The sequence below is a fragment of the Puma concolor genome, chromosome D4 (genome assembly GCF_028749965.1).
Source record: "Puma concolor isolate L17-30 chromosome D4, mPumCon1.1.hap2, whole genome shotgun sequence".
Classification (NCBI taxonomy): Eukaryota; Metazoa; Chordata; class Mammalia; order Carnivora; family Felidae; genus Puma; species Puma concolor.
The window spans coordinates 855,885-880,280 of NC_141679.1; the positions used below are offsets into that span (position 1 = coordinate 855,885).

The 24,396-nt window shown below is 47.9% G+C and overlaps 1 protein-coding gene across 1 annotated transcript in view; it reads right to left on the reverse strand.

Moving 5' to 3' along the window:
• IPPK (inositol-pentakisphosphate 2-kinase) overlaps positions 1–24,396 on the reverse strand; it is a 48,584-nt gene that overhangs the window by 2,979 nt on the left and 21,209 nt on the right. The window contains exons 7-12 of the mRNA XM_086684749.1: positions 23,555–23,613; positions 23,069–23,141; positions 15,835–16,114; positions 14,564–14,714; positions 13,881–13,983; positions 295–374 (exon numbers count right to left, since the gene is read on the reverse strand). Coding sequence (XP_086540875.1) covers positions 295–374; positions 13,881–13,983; positions 14,564–14,714; positions 15,835–16,114; positions 23,069–23,141; positions 23,555–23,613 — 746 coding nt within the window. The remainder of the gene's footprint in view (positions 1–294; positions 375–13,880; positions 13,984–14,563; positions 14,715–15,834; positions 16,115–23,068; positions 23,142–23,554; positions 23,614–24,396) is intronic.

A 24,396-nucleotide genomic window follows, 5' to 3' on the forward strand; every position in this document is an offset into this window, starting at 1 on the left:
TAGGGGGACCTCAGTGGGCACTTGGGGCTTTGAGAGAAAGGAATGTGTACCATGGTCCAAGCTGCTTCTAAATCCTTGGAGTGTATCCTTAGAAACTCATGATAATCTTTAATAAGACCGTCTTTTTAAGCTTTTCTAAGTGTCTTTCCAGCTGTGCCCCAAGCTCTTAGAGCACAGGCAGGAGCCAGCAAGCCGTGGTGAGTCACTAAGGTGTCAACTAGGGGACAGGAGTGTGTCAGCCAACGTGGCCCTGCCAGGACCCCGCGCACACAGGACGCGCAGCAGGCGGCTCACCTGGCATCCTGCAGACAGGGGGACAGCGCGATCATGACGGAGCAGTCCTTTGCGGTCATGGCCACCCGGTACTGCTGAACCTGTGGGGACGGAGAGGTGAGCTCCAGGCCCGGGAGGATCCTCGGCCAGCCCTGCCCGCCGGCACCGCTCTGCAGGTGGCACGTGGACCCGCCACGGAAACACAAGCGTGGACCACACTGATGACGCTGAGGAGACATCCCCCGCGAATGACGCTGGGGATGGAGGGCTGCTGGGCTGCGAGTGACCCACAGCAGGCATGCCACTGTCCCAGCCTGCGGACGAGGAAACTCCCCCACGATGGCATCGTGGCTCTAAACATCAGGCTTGAACACGTGCCCCCAGCAGCCTGCAATCTCATCCACCGGACCTGCCAGCTCCACACGGCGTGCCGTGCGGGACCTGACGCATGAGCCCCTGTGTCAGCCCGAGTGCATGTCAGACACACCGGGAGGCTCTGAACTGGGCCCGTGTAGACTCTGGGCGTTTTCCCACTTTCTTTGAAGTTTCATGTTACCCTGTGAATTTCTCTCACTTTTACAAAAGTAAACTAGTTACAAAAAAGGAAGTGGTCCTTCCAGGTTGTCACAGGCCTCAACATCACGCACTGACAGAGGACAGGCTCGCCTCCCCTGTAGCCCTTCCCTCTGCATCCCACACTAGGAGGACCGCCCTGGAAAACATCGGGTTCCCACCTTCCCTGTGCGCGACCTAGCGGCGCACCTCAGGCCTGCTGGCAGCTCCTTCTGGGCTTGCAAAACCTCTTCTACACTCAGCTTATTTGGCTAAGAAATCAGGCATCTCACAAAATACACAAAAGATTCAATCCAAAAGAATTAAAGGGATAAACATTTTTTTAAATGTATAAAATATCTGTGTTCTCATCATAAGACAAGCCACAAAAGATTGGTAGATTTGAATACCCAAAGATGAAAGGTGTCCATAGGACACCGTCCTAACACCAATGTGAAAGAGACCAGCCATGGTCACGGATGATCAACACCAAAGTATAAAGTGCTAGATTCATATAGAAAAGGAAACTTCCCAAAGATGTGGATCCAATAAACAGAGAAAAGAAAGAAAATAGTCAATAAATACATGAAAAGATGCCCAACCTCACTACTAATCAAGGAAATGCAAATTATAGTAAACGTTCTTTATACATCAGATGCACAAAACACATATAATCAGACACAAAATGGAAGGGCCAGACTCTCACTTCGAACAACGCCAGACTGTGGAATACAGGGCCAGCCCGACCACTGAGGTCAGCCAGAGGAAGCTGGAAAAAACAGTGAAAGCATCTGCTGAAAGGCAGCGTGAATGGAATCAGGGAGAGTAGCTGCACCAGCACAAGATAGACATCTGGGTCCTTTTCGCCCTGACACAGGGTTGACAATTCCGGAGGGTCGGCCAAGAGGTACTTTCATCAACCCGCAGGGCTCTGAGGACAGGGACCATGACAAACCCCGTCTTCTGTTAGCACCCAATGCCACACCTTCAGGCCAAGGAAGCCACGGGTTGGCAGCCCTCCGGGACCTGCAGCCCTGCTTCAAAGACCTCTGTCACCAAAACTAGGGCCAGGCGACCCCAACTTGCTAGGGCTTCCCTGGCTCCCAGCAGAAGCAAACCCAAGATCCTTCCTGGAAGAAAACACCACCTTAGGCCTTGCATTATTTCTAAATGATTGTCAAATACAGTTACCGGCACACAAGTTAAAATATCTAGGCACAACTCACGATAACGTGAGTGAAAACCTGCAAAAAACCCCAGGCCAGCAGAGATGCACACGGACTCCTGGCTACTGCAGGAGTCAGATAGACGTGCTACTCTGCTCAAAAAATAAAAGACAAAATCAAGAATTTGAGAGCTGGAGACTACAAAAGTAAACCATATGTAAATTCTAGAACTGAAAAAATACAAAAATCAATATTAAAAGTTCAACAGATAATTTTAACAGATGAGAAAAAACTCAAGAGACTTGCTAAACTAGAAGATGTCCCCAAAAATATCCAGAATGAAGCATGAAAAAGCAGAACAACTGGAAAATAACAAAGAAATGGGTACAAATCAAATTTGTAGACATTGAGGCCAAATATTTTCCAAAACTGGGGAAAGACATCAAGCCACAGACTCAAGAATGACTCCCAAAAGAACCAAATCAGATACACACATCACCAAACAAACACTAAGAGTGAATCACCAGCAGACCAACGTAAAGGAAACGTTACATGGTGTTCTTCAGACAACAACAAAATCACCCCCAACACAAGCTCTGGGATGCAGGGCAGAATGGAGAATAAGAAAGACACCTGTGGTAAAAGGACGCCGACTGTATAAAACGGTAATAATGTCTCCTGGAGTTTAAAACAGCAGAATACATAGCAGTAAGATGTAAGTCAGGAAGAGAGGAAAATGTACTCTAAGAATTTTGTGCTGTCCAGAAAGAGAGTTGAAGGTACTAGACGCTAGTCTTTCCCAAGTCAATTGCTTGCTGCAAAGGTTAAGATAGCCACAAGACAAAAGCAAAAGACTCTGTAACTTTTAACAGAGCGAGGAAATAGAATGACAAAAAAAAATATAACCCAAAAGATTGTAAGAGAGGAAAGAAATAGAAACCTAAGACAGGTGGTAAAAATTAACAGTTTTAAATCCAAGTGTAAGTCCACCAAACGTAAGGATAAAAAACCAGACCATACATTAAATACAAAGACATAAATAACAGAAAAATCCATAGTTATTATGTAAAATTTCAAAACATCCTTCTTATGGAAGAAGCAGATAGTAAAGTAAGGTTATGAAAGATCTGAATGACGCAATAAATCTGACCTAATAGGAAGATATAAAACACTGAACCCGGCAATTTGAAAAGACACTTTTTTCACATATGCACAGAACCATTTTTCAAATAAATGGATCTATAAAGCAAATCACAATACACTGAAAAGGATCGAAAGCCAATCTCAACAAGTTTCAAAGGACCATATAGACTATGTTCTCTGACCATAATGCAATGTTGCTAGTAATCAATACAAAAAAGATAATGAGAATCTGTGTGTTTGGTAATTAATTCCCTTCTAAATACTTCCATGGGTGAAAGGAGAAATCTTAATAGTAATATAAGCATATATTTTAGTTGAATGGTATTGAAAATACAGCTTGTGGAATGTAGCTAAAGCCATGTTTACAAGAAAATATACAGTGTTGAATACATATTTTAGAAAAAAAAATCTAAAACTTAATTAGGTAAGCATTCATATCAGAAGTTATAAAAAGAACAAATTATCCAAAGAAAGAAGAAAGGAAGTTAAAGCAGAAATTATTGAAATAAGAAACAATCATACAGGACACTAACGGATAAGTTAATTTGTATAAAACAAAAATGACACTCTTCATGGGATGGACTGAGATAGAAAACAGACACCACACATCAGGAATAAAAGAGCATTCTTTAAAAGATAAAAGAATATTATTTTAAAAACCTGAAATTTAAAAATTTTTTTTAAAAAGCTTCTTTATTTTGAGAGAGAGAGTGTATGTGCACACAAGCACAGGAGGGACAGAGAGAGGGAGAGAGAGAATCCCAAGCAGACTCTACACTGTCAACGTGAAGCTGGATGCAGGCAGGGCCCAAACTCACAAACCGTCAGATCATGACCTGAGCCAAAACCAAGAGTCAGATGCTTAAGCGATTGAGCCACCCAGGTGCCCCAAAATTTGAAAATTTTAGATGAAACAAATTTCTAGAAAAATACAAGTTACCAAACCTGACCAAAGAAGAAGATAATATGAAATCAAGATCATAATTTAAAGTTTGTCTGCAAAGATAATTGTGGGCCCAGATGGTTTCATCTGTGGTTCTACAAAATATTTAAGGAAAAAATAATGCAAGTCTTAGTTCACCTCTTCCAGAGAACCAGAAAATGAGCAGTCTTCAAATGTTTTTTGAAGCAGGCATACCCTTGATACCAAGGCTTAACAAAGACATTGCAAAATTCACTAAAAAACCCTAAATAAAATACTGGCAAACCAAATATCATATAAAAATAATAAACCACCATAAATTATACAGTTAACCACATTAACAGACAATAGAAAAGTCCTATGATCATCTCAATAGAAACAGAAAAAACAATGATAAAGTCAACATCCACTCCTGATTAAAAACTTTTTTTTTTTTTAATGCTTATTATTTTTGAGAGAGAGTGAAAGAGCCTGAGTGGTAGAGGGGTAGAGAGGGAAGGAGACAGAATCCAAAGCAGGCTCTGTGCGCACAGCACAGAGCCCACTGCAGGGCTTGAAGCCACCAACCGTGAGATCATGACCTGAATTGAAGTCAGACACTTAACTGACTGAGACACCCAGGTGCCCCTCCTGATAATAAAAACAAATTAGGAATAAAATGGAACTTCCTTAATTTGCTAAGTTATTTTATTTAAAAAATAAATAAAACAAAGCCCCCCAACAACCTACAACAAACAACTTACTTAGTGGTAAAATGGTTTCTCTTTAGACTAGAATTCCCACGGTCACAAATTAACTATATTCAATTAAGCAAAACGAAATAAGTAAAAGGTATAAGGATTGGGAAGCAAAAAAATCAAATTCATAGACAATATGATTACATAATAAACGAAAATCCAAAAGCTGTAAATAAACAGAATCAGTGACTTTAGCAAGGTTGACAGATGAGAGGTCAAATACAAAAACCAACTGCATCCCTATCTATCCACAATAAACAACTTAAAATGAAATATCTTATAAGATACCATTTATATTTAAAACCATCAAATAACTGGGAATTGAGGCACCTGGGTGGCTCAGTCGGTTAAGCGTCTGACTTTGGCTCAGGTCGTCATCTTGCAGTCCGTGAGTTTGAGCCCCACATCGGGCTCTGACGGCTCGGAGCCTGGAGCCTGCTTCAGACTCTGTGACTCCCTCACTCTCTGCCCCTCCCCCACTCATGCTCTGTTTCTCTCAACAATAAACAAACATTTAAAATTTTTTTAATAAATAAATAATAAAACCATCAAATATCTGGGAATAAATCTAATAAAATATAAGACCTCTCTAAAAAAAAAAATCCTAAAATGTTTTTATTCGATTTTAAGTAACACCTAAAAAAAAACAGAACATGCCCATGTTGGAAGACTGTTTTATAGGGATGTCAATTATCATTTTAATGCCAAACCAATCAAAATCCCAACATTTTTGTTGTTGCTTTTCCTTGTAGAACTGAACGAGTGGATTCTAAGATTCATGTACACAAGCAGAGGTCGAGAAGAGCCAGGCATTTATTGAAGGAAAAGACATTCTTGAGGGCTGGTTCTGACTCTCTAGTGATCAGGATAATCCCTGTGGTTCTGGGACCCTTCCATGTGAAAATAAAATCAAATCCTACCTCATGCCATACCCACCAAATGTGATAGGCAAAACAATACAGTTTTTAAAATACCGGTAGGGCCCTAAAGTAGAGGAAAGATAAAAACTTCTTAAAAAGGAAAAAGACAAAAATTAAACTACCTTAAAATTATGAACTTCTTTTCTTAAAAGTCCTCCATTAAGGGAGTAAAGTAGCAAGATATGGAATGAAAGAAGGGATCAGTAGCACATCTATCTCACAAGGGCTTCTATCCATAATACACAAAGAACTCCTCAAGTCAGTAAGAAAAAGACGGACAATGTTACAAAAACTGGGCAAGAGGCTTCACAAAAAGAAAACCCCACAGACGGCCAATAAACGTATTACAAAGTGCCTAATCTCATTACCACAACAAGCCACCACTACAGTCACCAGAATGGCTAGTGTTAGAAAGACCCACAGCCAAGTGGTAGAGAGGGTAAGGTGCGACGGGAACTACTCTGGCCAGTTGTAGAGACTGTAAATGAACCACCTGTTTTGCACAGTCCCCTCCAGCTGATATGCTCATCTCTCTGGCCCAGAAATTCCACTCCTGGGAATATATCCAAGGAAATGTGTGACATGTACCCTGAGGGAATCTGAATGAGGACGTTTACAGTGGCTTTATTCGCAATAGCCAAAAACAGAGAACGAGCCAAATGTCCATCAACAGAACAGATACACTGGGGCACCTATTCCGTGCACTGCTATAAAGCAATTCAGTTATGGAAATGCATGCAATAACATGAGTGAATCTTATAAATGGTATAAAGGGTTTTTCAAAAAAGATGGGACTCCATATATAAAGTTCAAAAGTGAAACAAACTAAACTAGAGGGGTATCAGTCAATATAATAGTTAATTCTGAGGAGAAGAGAAAGAGGAATAACTGACAGGACACCAACAGGGATTCTGCTTGGTTGCCAGTGTTTGACAGCCAGACCTAACTGGCAATCCCACGAGTTTGCTTTGTGATAAATCATTAGACTCTATGTTTTTTCTCTGTACTTTTCTGTGTGTGCTATATTTCACAATACAAATGGTTGAGAATAAAATCTTATAAAATTAAAAAATAAAATTCTAGGGGCGCCTGGGTGGCTCAGTCAGTTAAGCATCTGCCTCTTGATTTTGGCTCAGGTCACGATCTCACGGTTCATGGAGTTTGAGCCCTGCACTGGGCTCTGTGCTGACAGTCCAGAGCCTGCTTCAGATTCTCATATTCTCTCTCTCTCTCTCTCTCCCTCTCTCTCCCTCTCTCTCTCCCTTTCTCTCTGCTCCTCCCCCACTTGTGCTCACTCATTTGCTCTCTCTCTCTCAAAATAAATAAACTTTAAAAATAAAATTCTCAATACTGGTAACATACAGTGTTTGGGGGGGGGGGGTGGTGCATGGAGGAAAAGGGCCCTCGATTGTTGCAGGGAAGAACATAAACTGGCAGAATCTTTTTGGCAAGACAATATTGACAGGATCTATCAAAAATCAGTCTAGCAGTTTTACTCCTAATAATCTGTCTTACAGATTGTCAAAAGCAGGAATGTCAACATTATTTTTAACAGTAACAAATTAAAACCAAGTAAATGACAATGATTTGCCCATACTAAAGCAACTGACACTTTCAGGGGATATGGAGGACTTCCAAGGGCCCTCTTACAAAACAACTAAGTCCTTGTTAACATACCTGTCAGTGCACCGCTGGGCTTGCGGAAGGTCAGGGAAATCCCTGCCCAATCCCCTCTTCTCACCACTCATCCCCAGAAGAGCCAAAACTACAGTTTTGAGCAAGGAGCAAATAGGAAGGCTGAGCCACCCTGGAGGCAGATGTCAATGGAAGCAGTGTTTCTAGGAATAAGCCGCAGAGTACAGGGTCCAGACTGAGATTTCTCCCTCAAGCCAAGAATCTGTATCTTCTCTGAAGGAAAGCATTCTCTGTTTAGGTCCAGGATTCCCACAGATTAAGATCAAACACACGAACCCCCAATCATGGACCATTAAAAACCCAAGCAGACAACAAAGCATGGATGAAGCAGCCAAAATACAGAATTTTTACCTCTAAGGTTTTATTATGTATCTGATATCAGATACAGAATAACAACTATTCACATATCGTTTGAAGAACTAAAAGATGGAGACTTAAAAATGGACAAGCAATAAGGAACTACCAAAATTACCAAGCAGATGTATAAATGGACCAAACAGAACTTTAAGAAATTAAAAATATAACTATTGAAACAGAAAACTCATAGAATAAACTAGCAGATTAGACACAGGTGAAGAAAGAATCCATGAGTGGGAAGGCAAAACTGAAGAAATACCTAGGATGGAGTACAGAGACAAAGAGATGAAAAATAGGAAGGCAGTTATGACATGTGGAAGATACAGAATGAGGTTTGACCTGTCTCTAAAGAGTCCCAGAAAAAGAGAATAGGATAATGGAGAACAGAAAATATGTGACAAGAAAATGGCTGCGAATTTTCTAGAATAGAAGATATAAATCCACAAATAGAAGCACAACATACATAGATAAAGATAGATAAATACACACAAAGAACGCCACACCTAATCACAATGCACTAAAATGTCAAGTCATGAGAAAGATGGGCTCTTTTTTTTTTTAATATAGGAAATTTATTGTCAAATTGGAGAGTGTGATACTAAGTGAAATAAGCCATACAGAGAAAGACAGATACCGTATGTTTTCACTCTTAGGCAGATCCTGAGAAACTTAACAGAAACTCATGGGGGAGGGGAAGGGGGAAAAAAAAAAAAAGAGAAAGACAAGCTCTTAAAAGCAGGCAAAGAAGAAAACTCCCCTCCTGAAAAAAGGCAGACTGACAGAAGACCTCTCAGCAGCCGTACACACAGATGATGTTACACTGAATGGTTTAATGCCAAGAGAAAAAGTCAACCCTTTCTTCATACTTAGAAAAAGTTACCCTTCAATACTGTGGAGAAATATAAACATATCCCAATAAAGAGGATGCAGAAGTTTCCAAAAGACTTTTACTATTTATTTATTTTGGGAGAGAGTGAACAGGGGAGGCACAAAGAGAGCAGAATCTCAAGCAGGCTCTGTGCTATCACTAATGTAATTTCCAAAGGGTTTACTTGAGTGGAACCTGGGTGGTGAATGTCTGACCCTTGATTTCAACTCAGGTCATCATCTCACAGTTCACGAGATTGAGCCCCATGTCAGGCTAGGAGCTGACAGCATGGAGCCTGCTTGGGATGCTCAGTCTCCCTCGCTCTACCCCTCCCCCCCCCTCAAAATAAATACACTATAAAAATATTAATAATAAAATAAAGGGTTTACTTGAAGAAAAAAACTATAAGCAATTGTAGGTCAATATATTAGACAACTCTCATGAAATGGACACACTCCTAAAAAGCCACAAACTATCAAAACTGACTCAAAGAAACAGTATCATCAGACCTACAAAAAAGACTGAACTGGGCATCAAAACACTAACTACAAAGAAAAGTGCAGGCCCAGGTGGCTTCAAGTGGCTTCAAGTATTCAAGTATTTGAATTCTATCAAATACTTAAAGAATACTTAGCATCAATCCTTCTCAAACCCCTCCAAAAAGTAAGAAGCTGGAATTCTTCCCAACTGACTTGACAACACCAGTATTACCTGATAACCAAAACCAAAACAGACATCATAAGAAATGCAAATTGCAGACCAGTATCTCTTATAAATGTGGATACTATTATCCTCAACAATATAATAGCAAATTGAATCTAGCAACATATACGAACAATCATATGCCATGACCTCGTGTGATTTATCCCAGGAATGTGAGGTTGGTTTTAACATCCAAAAACAAATTAATGTAATATGCCTTATCTACAGAATTTTTTAAAAAAAGAAAGAAAAAGAAAAACAATGATAATCTGAATTGCTACAGAAAAGATCTTTGATAAACTCCAACATCCGTTCTTGACAAAAACACTCAACAAATTAGGAAAAGAAGGGACGTTCTTCAACCTGATAAAGGATTATCTATGAAAACCTGATAAAGGATTATCTATGAAAAGCCCACAGCTAACATGTACATAATGATGAAAGACTGGGGGTGCCTGGGTGGCTCAGTCGGTTGAGTGTCCGACTTCGGCTGAGGTCATGATCTCACGGTCCGTGAGTTCGAGCCCCGCGTCGGGCTCTGTGCTGACAGCTCAGAGCCTGGAGCCCGTTTCAGATTCTGTCTCCCTCTCTCTCTGCCCCTCCGCTGTTCATGCTCTGTCTCTCTCTGTCTCAAAAATAAATAAACGTTAAAAAAAAAAAATTAAAAAAAAAAAAAAAAAAAGACTGAATGCTATCCCAACAAAACCAGGAACAAATCAGGGATGTCTCTTCTTGCAACATCTGTTTCACATTGTACTAAAAATTCTAGCTAGGGCAGCTATGCAAGGAAAAGACATTAAAGGCATCCAAATCGGAAAGGCGCCTGGGTGGCTCAGTCGTTAAGCATGTGACTTCCGCTCAGGTCGTGATCTCCCCCCATTCGTGAGTTCAAGCCCCATGTCAGGCTCTGTGCTGAGCGCTGGGAGCTTGGAACCTGCTTCAGATTCTGTGTCTCCCTCTCTCTCTCTGACCCTCCCCCATTCATTTTCTCTCTCTCTCTCTCTCCCCCCCCTCCTTCCTTCCCTCGCTCTCTCTCTCTCTCTCTCAAAAATAAACATTAAAAAAAAATTTTTAAGTTAAGTGGGAATGTCAAATGGGAGAGCCAGTCTAGAAAACAGTCTGGCAGATCCCAATAGAATTAAATGTACGTTATCATTTGACCCACCAATTCCACTCCTATGTGTATAGCTGAGAAAAATAAAAACATGTCCGCACAACAATTTGTATACAAACATTTATAGCAGCATTATTCGTAATAGCCAAAAAGCGGAAACAACTCAATGTCCACCAGTAATAAATGCATAAAATGGAATGTGCCCGTAGAATGGAGTACTTTTCAGCTATAAAAGGCAGAGAGTATTGATGGATGCTACAATGCAGATGAACCTGGGAAACATGCCAAGTGAAGGAAGCCAGTCACAGTCATAATGGACCAAGGATTGAAGGACTCCGTGTATACGCAGTGACTGCACTAGGCACATCCGCAGAGACAGAAAGTCTTGGTGGGTGCTTAGAGCTGGGGGTGGGGGGGGGCGGTGGAGAAGATTTCTTTCTGAGGTGATGAAAATGTTCTAAAATTGACTGGGGATAGGTGCACATGTAGTGGAAACCACGGAGTTACTTTAAACAGGTAAGTTGTATGACATGTAAGTTGTATCTCAGTAAACCCATTATTGAAAAAAAAGGCAACAAAGGAAAGTTCTAAGCAAGATGTAAGAACGATGGGCAAAGACAGGAGTGAACGGTGCTGTAAACTGCGACTTTAGAAAAGAACAAGAAGAGCCCCAGACAAGCAGCTGCCTGAAAGGTGGGAGTGAGAAGTGGAGTGAACCCAGTTCCTCGTGTTCTGAGTGTGTGTGGTGGGGCAGGGTGGGTGGGTGAAGTCACTAACATCAGACCGGACAAGGAACCACTTCAAGGATAGGAACAGAATGTGCAACTTCCAAACCGATGGAGTGAAAAACGGAACATAAAAACTGACATGCAAAGTAAACAGAGGTCAGCGAGCCACGGGCCAGGGGCCAGACCCAGCTCACCACCTGTTTTGTACATGAAGTTTGACTGGAACACAGCGGCACTGCTTTGGGCTGATCTATGGCTACCTCTGAACTACATGGCACGTTGAGCACGTGTAAGAGGCCAGAGGCTCTGAGCCATCTCAAGCATCTGTCCGGCCCTTTCCACAAGCGTGTTGACCCTCCTGTGGAATTCTACGCGATACATCAAGGGTCTCTTCGGGCTACAGTTTCCGGAGCCTCAAAATAAAGGGAATAGTCCCTCAGCTCATCAGAGGTCGGAGGCTCAGTGAGTTCTTGAAGGAATTTCGTCTGTAGCATCAGAATGACCTCCACTTGCTCCACCACTTGCCTCCATAGCCAGCCCTCTTCAGGTTCGCACCTACCAGAACCTAACTCCCTAAAACAAAAACAGGCAGACCCTTACATCCCAACAAAGAGACCTCAAGCGACGGTCTGCTAAATGCGTGCTGGCAACCGGTGCATGTAACGTGGGCAGTCTCCCAAACTGAGAGACAGAAGGGCAGGAGCACGGTCACAATTACACAGTCTACTCACTGCTTGAATCCTTTTCATTAGATTGTTCTGGAGGTAATTCTAGGTTGACGTGCTGGTGTAAGAAATAACGCAGAGACCCGAGCACCTTTCACCGAGCCTCCCTCAATGATGACATCTTGCAAAACTCACACAGGATGGCATCCAGCAAAGACAGGGACACTGGTACTCTCTGCAGTTTCATTCCAGTGTGTGCGCGTGTAGTGTGGCCACACGTGTTCACCCACCACCACGGTAAGATACACGGCAGACCCGTCACAAGGATGCCTTGAGTTGACCTTTATAGCCACACCCACCTTCCTTCCACCTCCCCAAACCACGGCCACCGCTCATCTTTGTCATTCCAAGAATGTCAGAGAGGGGCGTCTGGCTGGCTCGGTCGGTAGAGCCCACAACTCTTGATCTCAGGGTTGTGAGTTCAAGTCCCATGTTGAGCATAGCGATTACTTGAAAATAAAACCTCTAAAAAAGAATGTCATAGAAACAATCCTAGTGTGTAACCTTCTGGGACCAGTTCCATCACCCCGCATGGCACCCTGGTGATGTGGCCAGGTCACTGGTTGCTTAGCACTGCCAGCGTGTCACCTGCCGTAGGTCACCTGCTGGTGGACCCCTGGGTTGTGTCCAGTGCTCAGGGCTTGTGAGAAGAAGCATTCCCTTCTCTGTGACACATGCCCCGGAGAGAGAGGCCAGGTGGCAGGGTTCATGCAGGTTTAGTTTGTGAGAAGCTTTCGTGTTTCCCCACATGGTTTCCTACCCACCCCTGGCACGGTCCAGTGACCGTTTTCTCCGCGGCAACGCCCTGCACCAGCCCGGGGTGGCACTGGTTTCAGCCATTTTGGCAGTGGAGTAATGACTGCCTGGGTCTCTCACCACAAAATTATGGTTACACACACGTTTACATATTTATCTGGTAAAAACTCTGAAAAATATAGAAACGTACAAAAAAGAAGTCTTTCATACAGCTTCTTTGGAAAGAGAAGCAATGCGCCCCCAAGTTGCAGACAACGTAGGGCAGACTGTCGCTTTATTCTGGTGCAGAGGCTCCACATTTGGCTGTCTCCCCACCCCGAGCACAGCTCTGCCCCGAGCACCTCCCCACCATGGCCCTGCACTCGGGAGGGGCCGCCTCCGTCGTCTTCCTCGACACCATGAGCGCTGCAGGAGAGGGGCAGCCAGAGCCGCGTGGGGCCCCAAGCAGGTGAGCCAAGGCTCCCGGGCAGCTGCCCGCGTGTACCTGGAGGGGGTCATCTGCTCTACACCTCCCTCGTGTCCCTCACTCGCAACCAGCCGCGTTAGCATTTAGCAAAACCCGTGACAGCACAGTGAGGCCTATGGGTCCCTCTCAGAATAACATCTCTAAATGCAGAAAATAAACAGCAGGATGACTCTATCAAATGCCAGAATACTGTTTAAAACAACGTAGGACACAGTCCTGCGCCACAAAAGCTCAGGTACCGCGAGGTATCTACGGCAACTATCGTGTGAAACAAGAAGGTCTGGTTTCTCTCGGTGGCAAAGTCGGGGGTCCTGATGACCCGACAGTGGTTGTTGCCACATTCATAATGGAGGAAATGCAGCATTTCAGTCAGAGGGCACTGAAAGTAAAGACGCTTTCTCCTATGCAGGTTCAGTGAGCCTCAAAGTCCCTCGGGCAGGACCAGGCCTCCTCCTGGGGACGTCCTCCCAGGCTGCCCTTGGCCCGAGTTCTGGGGAGGGATGCCACCCACACACGGCCACAGGGCTGGGGCTGGGTGGCCTGGAGCCAACAGGAAGAACGGAAATCCTCCCTGAAAGCTGACGTGTCACCTTCCCCAGGCCACCTGGGGGAAACTCGGCCCCCTTTTTTTTTAATCCCAGTTTTTCTGCTTTAACCACCAGGGACAGGTAATGGAAAACCACATGTCTTAGGAAAGCCCCAAGCTAGTGTGAAGAACCTAAGGAGCACACAGCGTTTCCAGAAGGGTCCGCCCACCTTCGTCAGTGCAAAGGCCACTGTCCCGTCGTCCTCGGTGGAAAGATCAAGCAACTTCTGGTAAAACGCTTCATCATAAGGCCCATCTATTTGCAATGTTTTTCTGAAGGAGAAAGTGCAAAAAACAGGATGGCAAAGCTGCCCGGAAACGGTTTCTGAAACTGCTAACGATCTAACAATCACACATCTGCCTTTAAAGAACACCTAGAAGACCCACCTCCTCCTGACACTAAACATCATTCTGAAGCGTTAGTTTTAAACAGAACATGCAAGACCAGAACCAGGAAGCCCAGGCCGTCTCCTGCTGTGACAAATGGCATCCAGTCAGAGACGCTAGTGAGGGGTGGCGGCTGGGGAGACAGGGGGTCCAGATCCGGGAAATACCGCAGCCCAGCCACAAGCCTGTGGCACTGACCCGGGAGACCCCCCCCCCGGAGGGAGGGCGGCCAGGTGGCAGGAGCAGCCCTGGGCGGCTGTGGAGCAGCACTGCCCCCTGCAGGCTCCGCCGACTCAGGACAGGACTGCCAGCCAGCCCTGCTCCTGCCACAGGAACCGAACCCCAGGCTGGGCGGGCAGTCCTCCCATTAGGATGACCCCTTTCCCCCAGCCCCGTCTTCCCCTCAGGAAAGCTCGGGGCCCACTCAGCCTAGGCAGCACAGGGGTGCCAAGGGCCTGGGCCTCACCTCTCCTCAGGAAACTCCTCCAGGTACCGCTCAACCCGCCGGTACAGAGGGTAGAGGCCTTCGATGTCCAGCAGGTCCAACATCTGCACCTGGAGGGTTTTGTACAGAAGACAGCCCTTCGGTAACCCCGAGCACTCCGGGGCGCTTTTTCCTACCGAGAACATCGGGAAAACAAGAGGTTTACCGTCAAGGATGGAACACAGCCTGGGGACAGGCCACACCCTGCCTCACAGAACGGCTGGGGCACGGGGCCGGGCACCACAGACCAGCAGGGGCCCCGTGTCTCCTGCTCCTCCCTGTCCAGGGCCTCCAACTCCACACCCCAGCCCAGGTCTCAGTGCAGAGACGGCCCTCAAGCTAGATGAGCCAAGCACAAAATTTAAAGTGACCACACCGTCATCACATCTGCTCAACCGTGTCTGCGGGGCCCCGAACCACAACCCAGGCTGATGGGCGGGTGGCCACACAGGATGGCGGTCAAAGCTGCCACTGATACCCGCAGCAGGGAGTGGTCATCGTGGTCGGTGTGGACGCGAGGTCCATCCCACAAGCGAGCGTTCTTGGGTCCCTGCCGTGCAGCAGGTGCTGTGAGGCCTGGGAAGTCGGGGTCCCGGCCCATCTCTCAGCCTTCTAAGGAGCAGCCGTGTCCCAGGAACAAACACCAGGATGGGTCTGAGTCCTTGCAGGGGGAGCTGCAGCCGTGTGCAGTACTGACACCCTGACCTCCCGGCTCCTGGCTGTGGCTCTCCCACACGCCGCAGGCCGGACGTATGGAGCCCACCAGCAGGCGGCAAAGGGACAAACGAGGATCCCATGAACATTCACGGCAAAAGCCCAAACCACCCACGGGGCGGCCTCAAAGCTGGGACACCCACTGAGTCACAGTTGGGCCCCCCGCCCCACCCGCAAGGGCCTCGAGCTGTGGGACCCTGACCCTCTGAGCCCCAGTTCTCCACCAGCCACAGAAAACCTACCCTTCCAGGGTGGCAACCACGAGACGGGAGACTGTAGGAAAGCCCTTGACAAACCAGAGGACGCACAGACACAGGGGGCGATGTTTTCAGGGAAAACCCTACAGCCCAAACGTGTACCGCAACTTAAAAACCCAGATAAAAGATGAGACGGCGGGGAGGTCTCCCCACGGGGGCTGGGGGGCTTTGGGGGGCCCCGACGGGGCCCAGGCTGCTCCCACAAGTGCTCCGTGAGGCCAGGCAGGACCCTGGCAGGATGCACCACACGCTCTGCCCGCCCCTACACCCAGCGTGGCCTACCTTGGTGGCGCAGGCTCCTGCCGAAAGGGCTGGCTTCACAGACACGAGGGCCCTGCGGGCCTGGCCCCAGCCTCAGGGCGCCAGCCCGGCCCTTTTCAGAGTCACTCAGCAGCACCCGCGTGATAACACGCACCAGCTCCCGGATCACGGCACCCGTGCAGTGGGGCCCGCCAGCCAGGCCGTTGGACGGGAAGAAGAACGGCTTCAGGTGGTGTGCAAGCTCGCTCCAGTCGGCCACGGGACTGCGGGCGTCTTTGCAGCCATAAATCAGCTCACCATTCTTCAGGCGGAGAGAGAGACAGGACGGTGTCAACTCCACAGGCTGGGGCGAAATACCTCTGTCCCTGCCCACTGAGCAGGTAAAGGGACTTGACCCCCTACCTGTCTCTGTCTGGGTTTCCCAGACCCACCTTCACACACCATGTCACTGACCAAGAGTCAAACCCCATTAGAACACGAAAAAGAAAACGTTCTCAAAAAGTGAGGACCGGCCTGGCCTGAGACACAAAGCCTCAGGAGAACGTGCACTACACGGGGCCTCAGGCAACCTCAGCCCTAGGCCCAAACTCCCAAAGACCCCAGCCTGTCGCTCGAGAAGCCACGTGATGCCCATGCTACTGGGGGACACACAGACTTCTCAGCCAGTGTGGATGTCAGTCCTGTCCTCTGCAGGGCAGGTGAGGCTGCCAGTGTCATTAGTGTGGAGAGTTTCATCTTCAAGGCCATCCAGCCTTTTAAAACCAAGTCTAGCAAAGAATCCCCCACGGCACCACACTCCCAGGGCTGTGAGCAGGGATGTGAGCACAGGCTGACCCTGTGACCCGTGAGCCACAGCTAACCCAGGGGAGTGACCGACTCCTTGCCCCTGGTTCCCACATAGGAGAGACGGGGCGGTCAGCAGCCTCCACACGGTCCCCAGTGGCCCCTTGATACACCCTGCAGCCCTCTCCCCACTGCAAAGGCGAAGTAGCCACACATCCCCTACAAGACTAAGGTGTAAAAGACGCTGTGGCTTCCCTCCCATGCCTCCCCTCAAACCACACAGCCACGCTGAGCAGCCCCTCGTGCCCCCGCGGCCAGAAACCAAGGTGCCATCCTAGAAGCACAGTCTTGGGCCCTGGCCAAGCCATCAGAGGGGACACAGCCCCCAGAAGGCCGAGATATCGAAGGGCCAAGCCGTAAAATGGGACACAGCCCCCAGAGGGCTGAGCCATCAGAGGGGACACAGCCCCCAGAGGGCCGAGCCAGAGCCAGCTGTGCTGCTCGATTCCAGGTCCCAGAAACCATGAGAGACGGTATGTGACTGTTACACAGTGGAGAATACAAAGCAGGGTAGTCACAGCTCTGTCCTCAGGTGGCAGAGGAGAATCAATCCAGCCCAGGAGGTGTGGACAGGGCATTCCTCCCTCATCAAGCTCGGGGGTTCAGTGGCGCACAGTGCCTCCACTGGGTGTCCTGTCACACATTCAAGCTCAGAGGTATGGACATCTGAGTAAGAGGCACACAGCTGAGGCCCCTGCTGGCCATGGGGCCAGGGGAACCCTCATGAGACGACTGACCCTGGACATGGGCCCTGCTGCAGGAAGAAGGCAGAGGGTACGCAGGAGTCCCTGGGGGGAGTGGACCACAATGAAGCGCTAAGCAAAACCAGGCCCTGGGGACTGCAGCCAAGAGGTGGGCCCAGGGCTCGGCCCACAGTCCAGGACAAGAGCCACCTCAGCCCCCGCAAAGCTGCCCTTCTCCAGGCCTGCGAGCAGCTGAGTGACTGCTGGACAGTGGAAAGCCTCTTCTCCCCAGTGTCTAAAATCTATACAAGTACAGCCACTCAGGACATCATGTGACCTTCCCTGGAGCGCCGCTGCCCTGGGCTCCACTACAAAGCTGCTTGTCCCCCCCCCCACGTCTCACAAGCGTCCAGCGTGGGGGTGGATACAGCCACAGCCGTGGAGTCGGGCCAACGGGGAGGCGGCTCCCACAGCAGGCAATGGGGCACACCTGAACTTGAGAACCAAAGCCTGACTCACAAGCAGCGATGGCACTTGCAGTGATGGGCTTCACTGCTCCTGGTATTATCTTAAAAAGCCATTCTGGGGGCACCTCGGGGGCTCAGTTGGTTAAGCATCCAACTCTTGGTTTTAGCTTGAGTCATGACCTCATGGTTCGTGGGATCAAGCCCCACATCGGGCTCTGTGCTGACAGCCTGGAGCCTGCTTGGGATTCTCTGTCTCTCTCTATCCATCCCCTGCTTGTGCTCTTTGTCTCAAAATAAATAAGTAAACGTTAAAAAAAAAAAAAGCCATTCTGTGTCCCTTCTCTTAATCTCACTCTTTTGGAACTATTATCGCAACCTCTGTGTTGTTTCCACTCTGATTTTAGCAAAAGCAAGCCCTCCAGGCCCCGCCCCACAGCAGGGGCCAAGCCACTCCCCTCACTGCGGGCCCAGCAGGCAAGAACAGTCAGAAAAGGGCCCACCGGGAAAAATACTAGCCTCACTGAAGGTTCCAGATTGTTCCAAAGCAATCCGCAGATGAAGGAGATTTATCTTTAGGCTTTAAATATGAAATTCCTTCAGTCTTTGTAAGAATTAAAAATAAGAACTGAGGAGGAGTTAAGATGGCAAAGGAGAAGCAGGGAGACCCTGGGCTTTCCTCGTCCCTCAAACACAACCATATTGAGGCCAGGTCACTTGGAAAACCCAGGAAAATCCATCTGCAGAATGGCAGAATGATCCCCACGGTTGGAGGCGACAGCTTAGCAGGTGTGAGGTGCGTGGACAGTCCCCTTCCTAGAGTACTGTTGGAACAGGGTATATATTGCCTCCCTAAGGGCAAAAGACCCTGCAGGCACCAGCCAAAGACCTTTTATCAGCAGAAGACAGAGGCACACCCAGAGGGAATATGAGCCTTGATGCTTTTAGCAGTGCTACACCACAAATTCAGCACGTTGTGCAGGCGTGGGTCTTTCTTCGGGGACAAAGGGCTTCAGACACAGCACACAGAGGCTCTACTCTGGAGGAGGGGCGAGGATCCACGTGGTGCCAAGTCCTCTAACATTTCGGGTTTTGAATCCCCGAAGCACACCAAAGAAGAAACACGGGAGAGCTGTGGCGCACAGGGAGCTGACTGCCCGATTCGCTACTCTGTGACGGCTGCCTGAACAGTGGGGAGTATGAGAATCCGTCTGGGGACGAGAGATTGGGATGGCGCCACTTGCCCTTCAACAACATGGCAGGACTTCAGAGAGCCACGGAGAGGCCCCCAGTGGAGGCGGGACCTGCTCACAGCAGACACCGTCCCCTGTCCCCGTCAACTGCTTATCTACTGGGGCAAGACTCTGAGCCAGCACAGTGGGCCTCTCCTCCAGAAGATCAGCACAGCCAGCCCCCTGATGCACCAAGTGTACTGAAAATCGAGTGCTTTAAAAGGACACCTGCAGGGGCGCCTGGGTGGCTCAGTCGGTTAAGCGTCCGACTTGGGCTCAGGTCATGATCTCACAGTCTGTGGGTTCGAGCCCCGCGTTGGGCTCTGTGCTGACAGCTTAGAGCCTGGAGCCTGCTTCAAATTCTGTGTCTCCCTCTTTCTCTGCCCCTCCCCCGTTCATGCTCTGTCTCTCTCTCTCCTTCAAAAATAAATAAAAACATTTAAAAAAAATTTTTTTAATTTAAATGATACCTGCAGTTTTTGGTTTTTGGTTTTCCTATTGGAATCAGCCTCATAGTTTCTGGGGTTTGTTTTTGTTTTTTTTATCATTTCCTTCTATTTATTTTGTGGATCAGTCTTTTTAATTCTTTTTCTTTCTTTTTTCTTTTTTAATGTTTGTTTATTTTTGAGAGAGAGAGAGACAGACAGAACACAAGCAGGGAGGGGCAGAGAGAAGGAGACACAGAATCCTTAAGTAGGCACCAGGCCTGTGAGCTGTCAGCACAGAACCTGATGTGGGGCTTGAACTCACAAACTGCAAGATCATGACCTGAGCTGAAGTTGGAGCTTAACCGACTGAGCCACCCAGATGTCCTTCCTTTCTTATTCTTTGGAATCAGCTTTATAGTTTTCTGTTTTTTTACTCCCTTTCCTTTTATTTTTTTCTCCTTTTTTCCTAGCTTACTTCAACAAACGAATCAAAGGACACCTAAAGGTCCAAACACTCCCCCACGGCAAGCAAGAGGGAGCTCCGCAGAGCACTGACCAGCGGGAAAGAGCAGCCAAAACACAAGAGCACAATGTACACAGCACACACCAGAAACCCCTCCTGAACTGCAAAGCCCTGGACAGTGTATGACCCCTTTAATATAGCGGTACTCTCAGGTGCAGGAAACATAGCAAGCTTTTAAAACACACACAAACAGAAACTTAGCCAAATGAGAAGACGGAGGAATTCTCCCCTAAAGAAAGGTCAAGAAGAAATCACAACCAGGGACTTACTCAAAACGGATATAAGCAACATATCTGAACAAGAATTCAGAACAACAGTCATAAGACTATGAGCTGGGCTTGAAAGAAGCGAAGAAGACACCAGAGAAACTCTTGCTGCAGAAATCAAAGGCCTGAGACCTATTCAGGATGAAATTAAAAAATGCCATAACTGGGGCACCTGGGTGGCGCAGTCGGTTAAGCGGCCGACTTCAGCCAGGTCACGATCTCACGGTCCGGGAGTTCGAGCCCCGCATCGGGCTCTGGGCTGATGGCTCAGAGCCTGGAGCCTGTTTCCGACTCTGTGTCTCCCTCTCTCTCTGCCCCTCCCCCGTTCATGCTCTGTCTCTCTCTGTCCCAAAAATAAATAAAACGTTGAAAAAACAATTTTTTTAAAAAAATGCCATAACTGAGATGTAAAACAAACTAGATACATTGACAGTGAGGCTAGAAGAAGCAGGGGAGAGACCAGGTGAAATAGAAAATAAAAACAAAATCATGGAAAATGATGCAGGTGACAAAAGGAAATTACTAAATCACAAGGGGAGAATGAAAGAACTAAATGATTCAATGAAGTGAAACAATATCCATATCACAGGAGTCCCACAAGAAGAGACAGGAAAAAGGGGCAGAAGGTTTATCTGAATAAATTATACCCGAGAACTTCCCTAATCTGGGGGTGGAAACAGGCATCCAAGTCCAAGAGGCACAGAGAACTCCCTTCAAAATCAACAGAAACGGTTCAACACCAAGACATATCATAGTGAAACTGGCAAAATACAAAGATAAAGAAAGAATTCTGAAAGCAGCTAGGGGCAAATGGGCCTTAACCTACAAGGGTAGACACATAAGGGTAGCAGCAGACCTGTCCACTGAGACTTGGCAGGCCAGAAGGGACTGGCAGGAAATAGTCAATGTGCTGAATAGGAAAAATATGCAGCCAAGAACCCTTTATCCAGCAAGGCTGTCATTAGGAACAGAAGGAGAGATCAAGGCTTTCCCAGACAAACAAAAACTGAAGGAGTTCATGACCACTCCACCAGCCCTGCAGGAAATTTTAAGGGGAACTCTCTCAGTGGAGAAAAAGAAAGGAAAAAAAAAAAAAAAAAAAAAAAAAGACCAAAGCAGCAAAGGCTACAAACGACCAGAGACTATCACCAGAAACACCAAATCTACAGATAACACGATGGCACTAAATTCGTATTATGCAGGGCCCAAATGTCCATCAACTGATGAATGGATATATACATACGTACACACAGTGGAATACTATTTGGTGACCAAAAACAATGAAATCTTGCCATTTCCAATGAGGCAGATGGAGCTAGAAAGTGTTACGTTAAGCAAAGTAAGTCAGGCAGAAAATGACAAATATCTTATGATTTCACTCGTGGAATTTAAGGAACATAACAGATGAACATAGGGGAAGGGAAGAAAAAATAAAAACAGAGAGGGAAACAAACCATAAGAGACTCTTAAGGGGCGCCTGAGTGGCTCAGTTGGTTAAGCGTCAGACTTCGGCTCAGGTCATGATCTCACAGTTCATGAATTCAAGCCCCACATCAGGCTCTCTGCTGTCAGCTCAGAGCCTGCTTTGGGTCTTCTGTCTCCCTCTGTCTCTCAAAAATAAATAAACATTACAAAAAGAGAGAAACTCTTAAATATAGAGAGCAAACAGGGTTGCCGGAGGGGAGGTGGGTGGAGGATGGGCCGGGTGGGTGACAGGCATTGAGGAGGGCACTTGTGATGAGCACTGGGTGCCATATGTAAGTGATGAATCACTGGGATCTACTGAAACCAACACTACACTGTATGTTAGCTAACTCGAATTTAAATAAATGAATTTTAAACAAACAAAAAAGAACTGATTGTGAAATCTGTCCTCTTTTTCTGGATTCAGGAAGGTGGAGGCAGACGGGGTGAACGCAGTTCACTGGGACCACATTTCTGAGCCAGATGGGAGAAAGCTCGTCACACAGGCTCCCCGCCCGCCCAAGCCCGCTGAGGGGCATCCAGTGCACAGAGCAGCACCATCCACGTGGAGCGGGACACAGAGGGCACAAGGCCGCCCACATACGACAGCCCTGCTTCTCCACACACATCCAGTGCTCGCGATCCTGGACCCCTGGACTCTTCCACACACATAACACCAATGAGGACATCCCCGGGGCTGGGGGCAGGAGAGGAGGAAGGGAGATGACAAGGAGGACCTGAGGGGACACATTTCCAACACAGGCCACGCTGAGCTCTCCTCCAGATCTGGGCCAGTCCTGCTCCCACCCCCTCCACGGAGGCCCCGACCCCTGCCAGCAGGTGACCCCGGGGCCTCAGGGAGCCTGCAGATGACCGTGCCTGTGCTGATGGCGAGGGCTCCGTGGGCAGAAACCTTCCCCCACCCAGCCAGGATGCGGGGTGATGAGCCACAGGACTTTGAGAACTCACCGACTGACAAGATCTGGGAATCAGAAGTTCCCTGAATGATCCACGAGCAAAAGCACAGGTGTGGCCACCCCATCAGAGATGCACAGAGGTACCCCAGGGACACAGCCCAACGGAGTCAGGGCCATCCTCATCCAGGAACCAGAGGTGGGCCCAAGGCCGCCCAGTGCTCAAGGAGCTAAAGTCTCACACTCCAGGGGTCACAGGATGCCACACCTGTGGAACGAGGCTCGGAAAAAGGACCGCAGGACTTTGCCACGGCAGCCCCAGCCCAGACACCCTCACCTGCAAGGTCACAGAGGCGATGCGCCACGGGTTCACTCAACCCAGTTTGGACTCCCACTGGCCCCACTGCTCAAGTGCCTGGAAATAGAAGCTACTCTTACCTTAAATATCTTTAAGTTGTTCTGAGCTTCCTGTAACAAGCTCTTCAAAGCAAAGTGCATTCTCTGTTTATTCCTACGACGAGAAGACACTACTGATAGGACTGCAAGCCGCCTGTGGCTCAGGGGCCCTGACTTGGGGCATGGGCCTCGGGGCGGCTGCCAGGAACCTCAGGCTCTGTGGGTCAAGGAGCCACATTCCCCCAGCCTTCCTCAGGGAGGCTCCCCATCACTGCCCCCCGTGCCCACCCCACTCTCTAGCCCTTCCTGGTGATAACATCTCCCCAGCCACCTCCTCCCAAAGGTCACCCGAGGAGGCAACTCCCGGACAAGAACCCGGACAAGAACCGGGAGCCCTGCCCAGCCCCCCGCCCCCACCGCCGCAGAGAACGACCCCCCTGCCCACCCCACCCCCACCCCTCACAGAACACACCCCACCACCACCCCCATGGAAGGTGACATAGGGACAAAGGAGAAGTGTTCTCTTACCCTGAGTAGAGATCGAGGGGGCAGTATTTACTTATCTGCTTCCATTTCCCGGTTGCCACCTGTTAAGAAAGCGCCAAGCGGTGTCAGCGACTGACGGGAGAGCTGAGGTGAGCACAAGGGTGCTGAAGGTCACCACCTCCAGGTGCGCACCAGCACTAGTGGGGGCGGGGCCTGGCTCCAACCCCAGGAAACCCCAGCCCTCCATGGGAGCAGGGCAGCTGGCAGCAAGCACCTTTCCAAAACGACAGACCAGTCTCGCAAAACGGTCGGGCTCAATTCTGGCCATCGGATGAACAAATCTTTAAACTTGTAATATTCAGGGAGAGGAGGGTATGGCTAACAAGCAACTTCATGTTGTTGGGGAAAAGACAAATCGGCACAACCTTTTGAAAGTCAAGTCGCTGGTTTCCGTCAAATTTTAAATGTGGGTATCCCCAGACTTTGGCAAACCTATGAATGTCACCAGGTCGGGGACGTTCAGTGCAGCCTAACTGTAACAGCGAGGTCTGGAAACAACTTTGCAGTGCATCCGCTCTCACGGGCCAGGACACAGAAAGCCACTTGATACGTGAAGGAATGAGTAAATGACATCCAGCTAACAGAAGAGGTAAAGGTAAAAATCACCAACATTTATTCGAGGAAAAAAGCAATTCAGGTGAGTGGAAGTGATGTTACTTTACTTAAAAAGAAAAAAAGAAAAGAAAAAGAAGTGCATCCACAGGTCATATCCAAATATGCACTGGAAAAGCCTTGAAGGATACACAAGAAATAAATCTCCAGGATGAAGAGAAAAAAGCACAGCAACTGCATATGCTGAGACCCCATATTTGCTTTATGAAAGT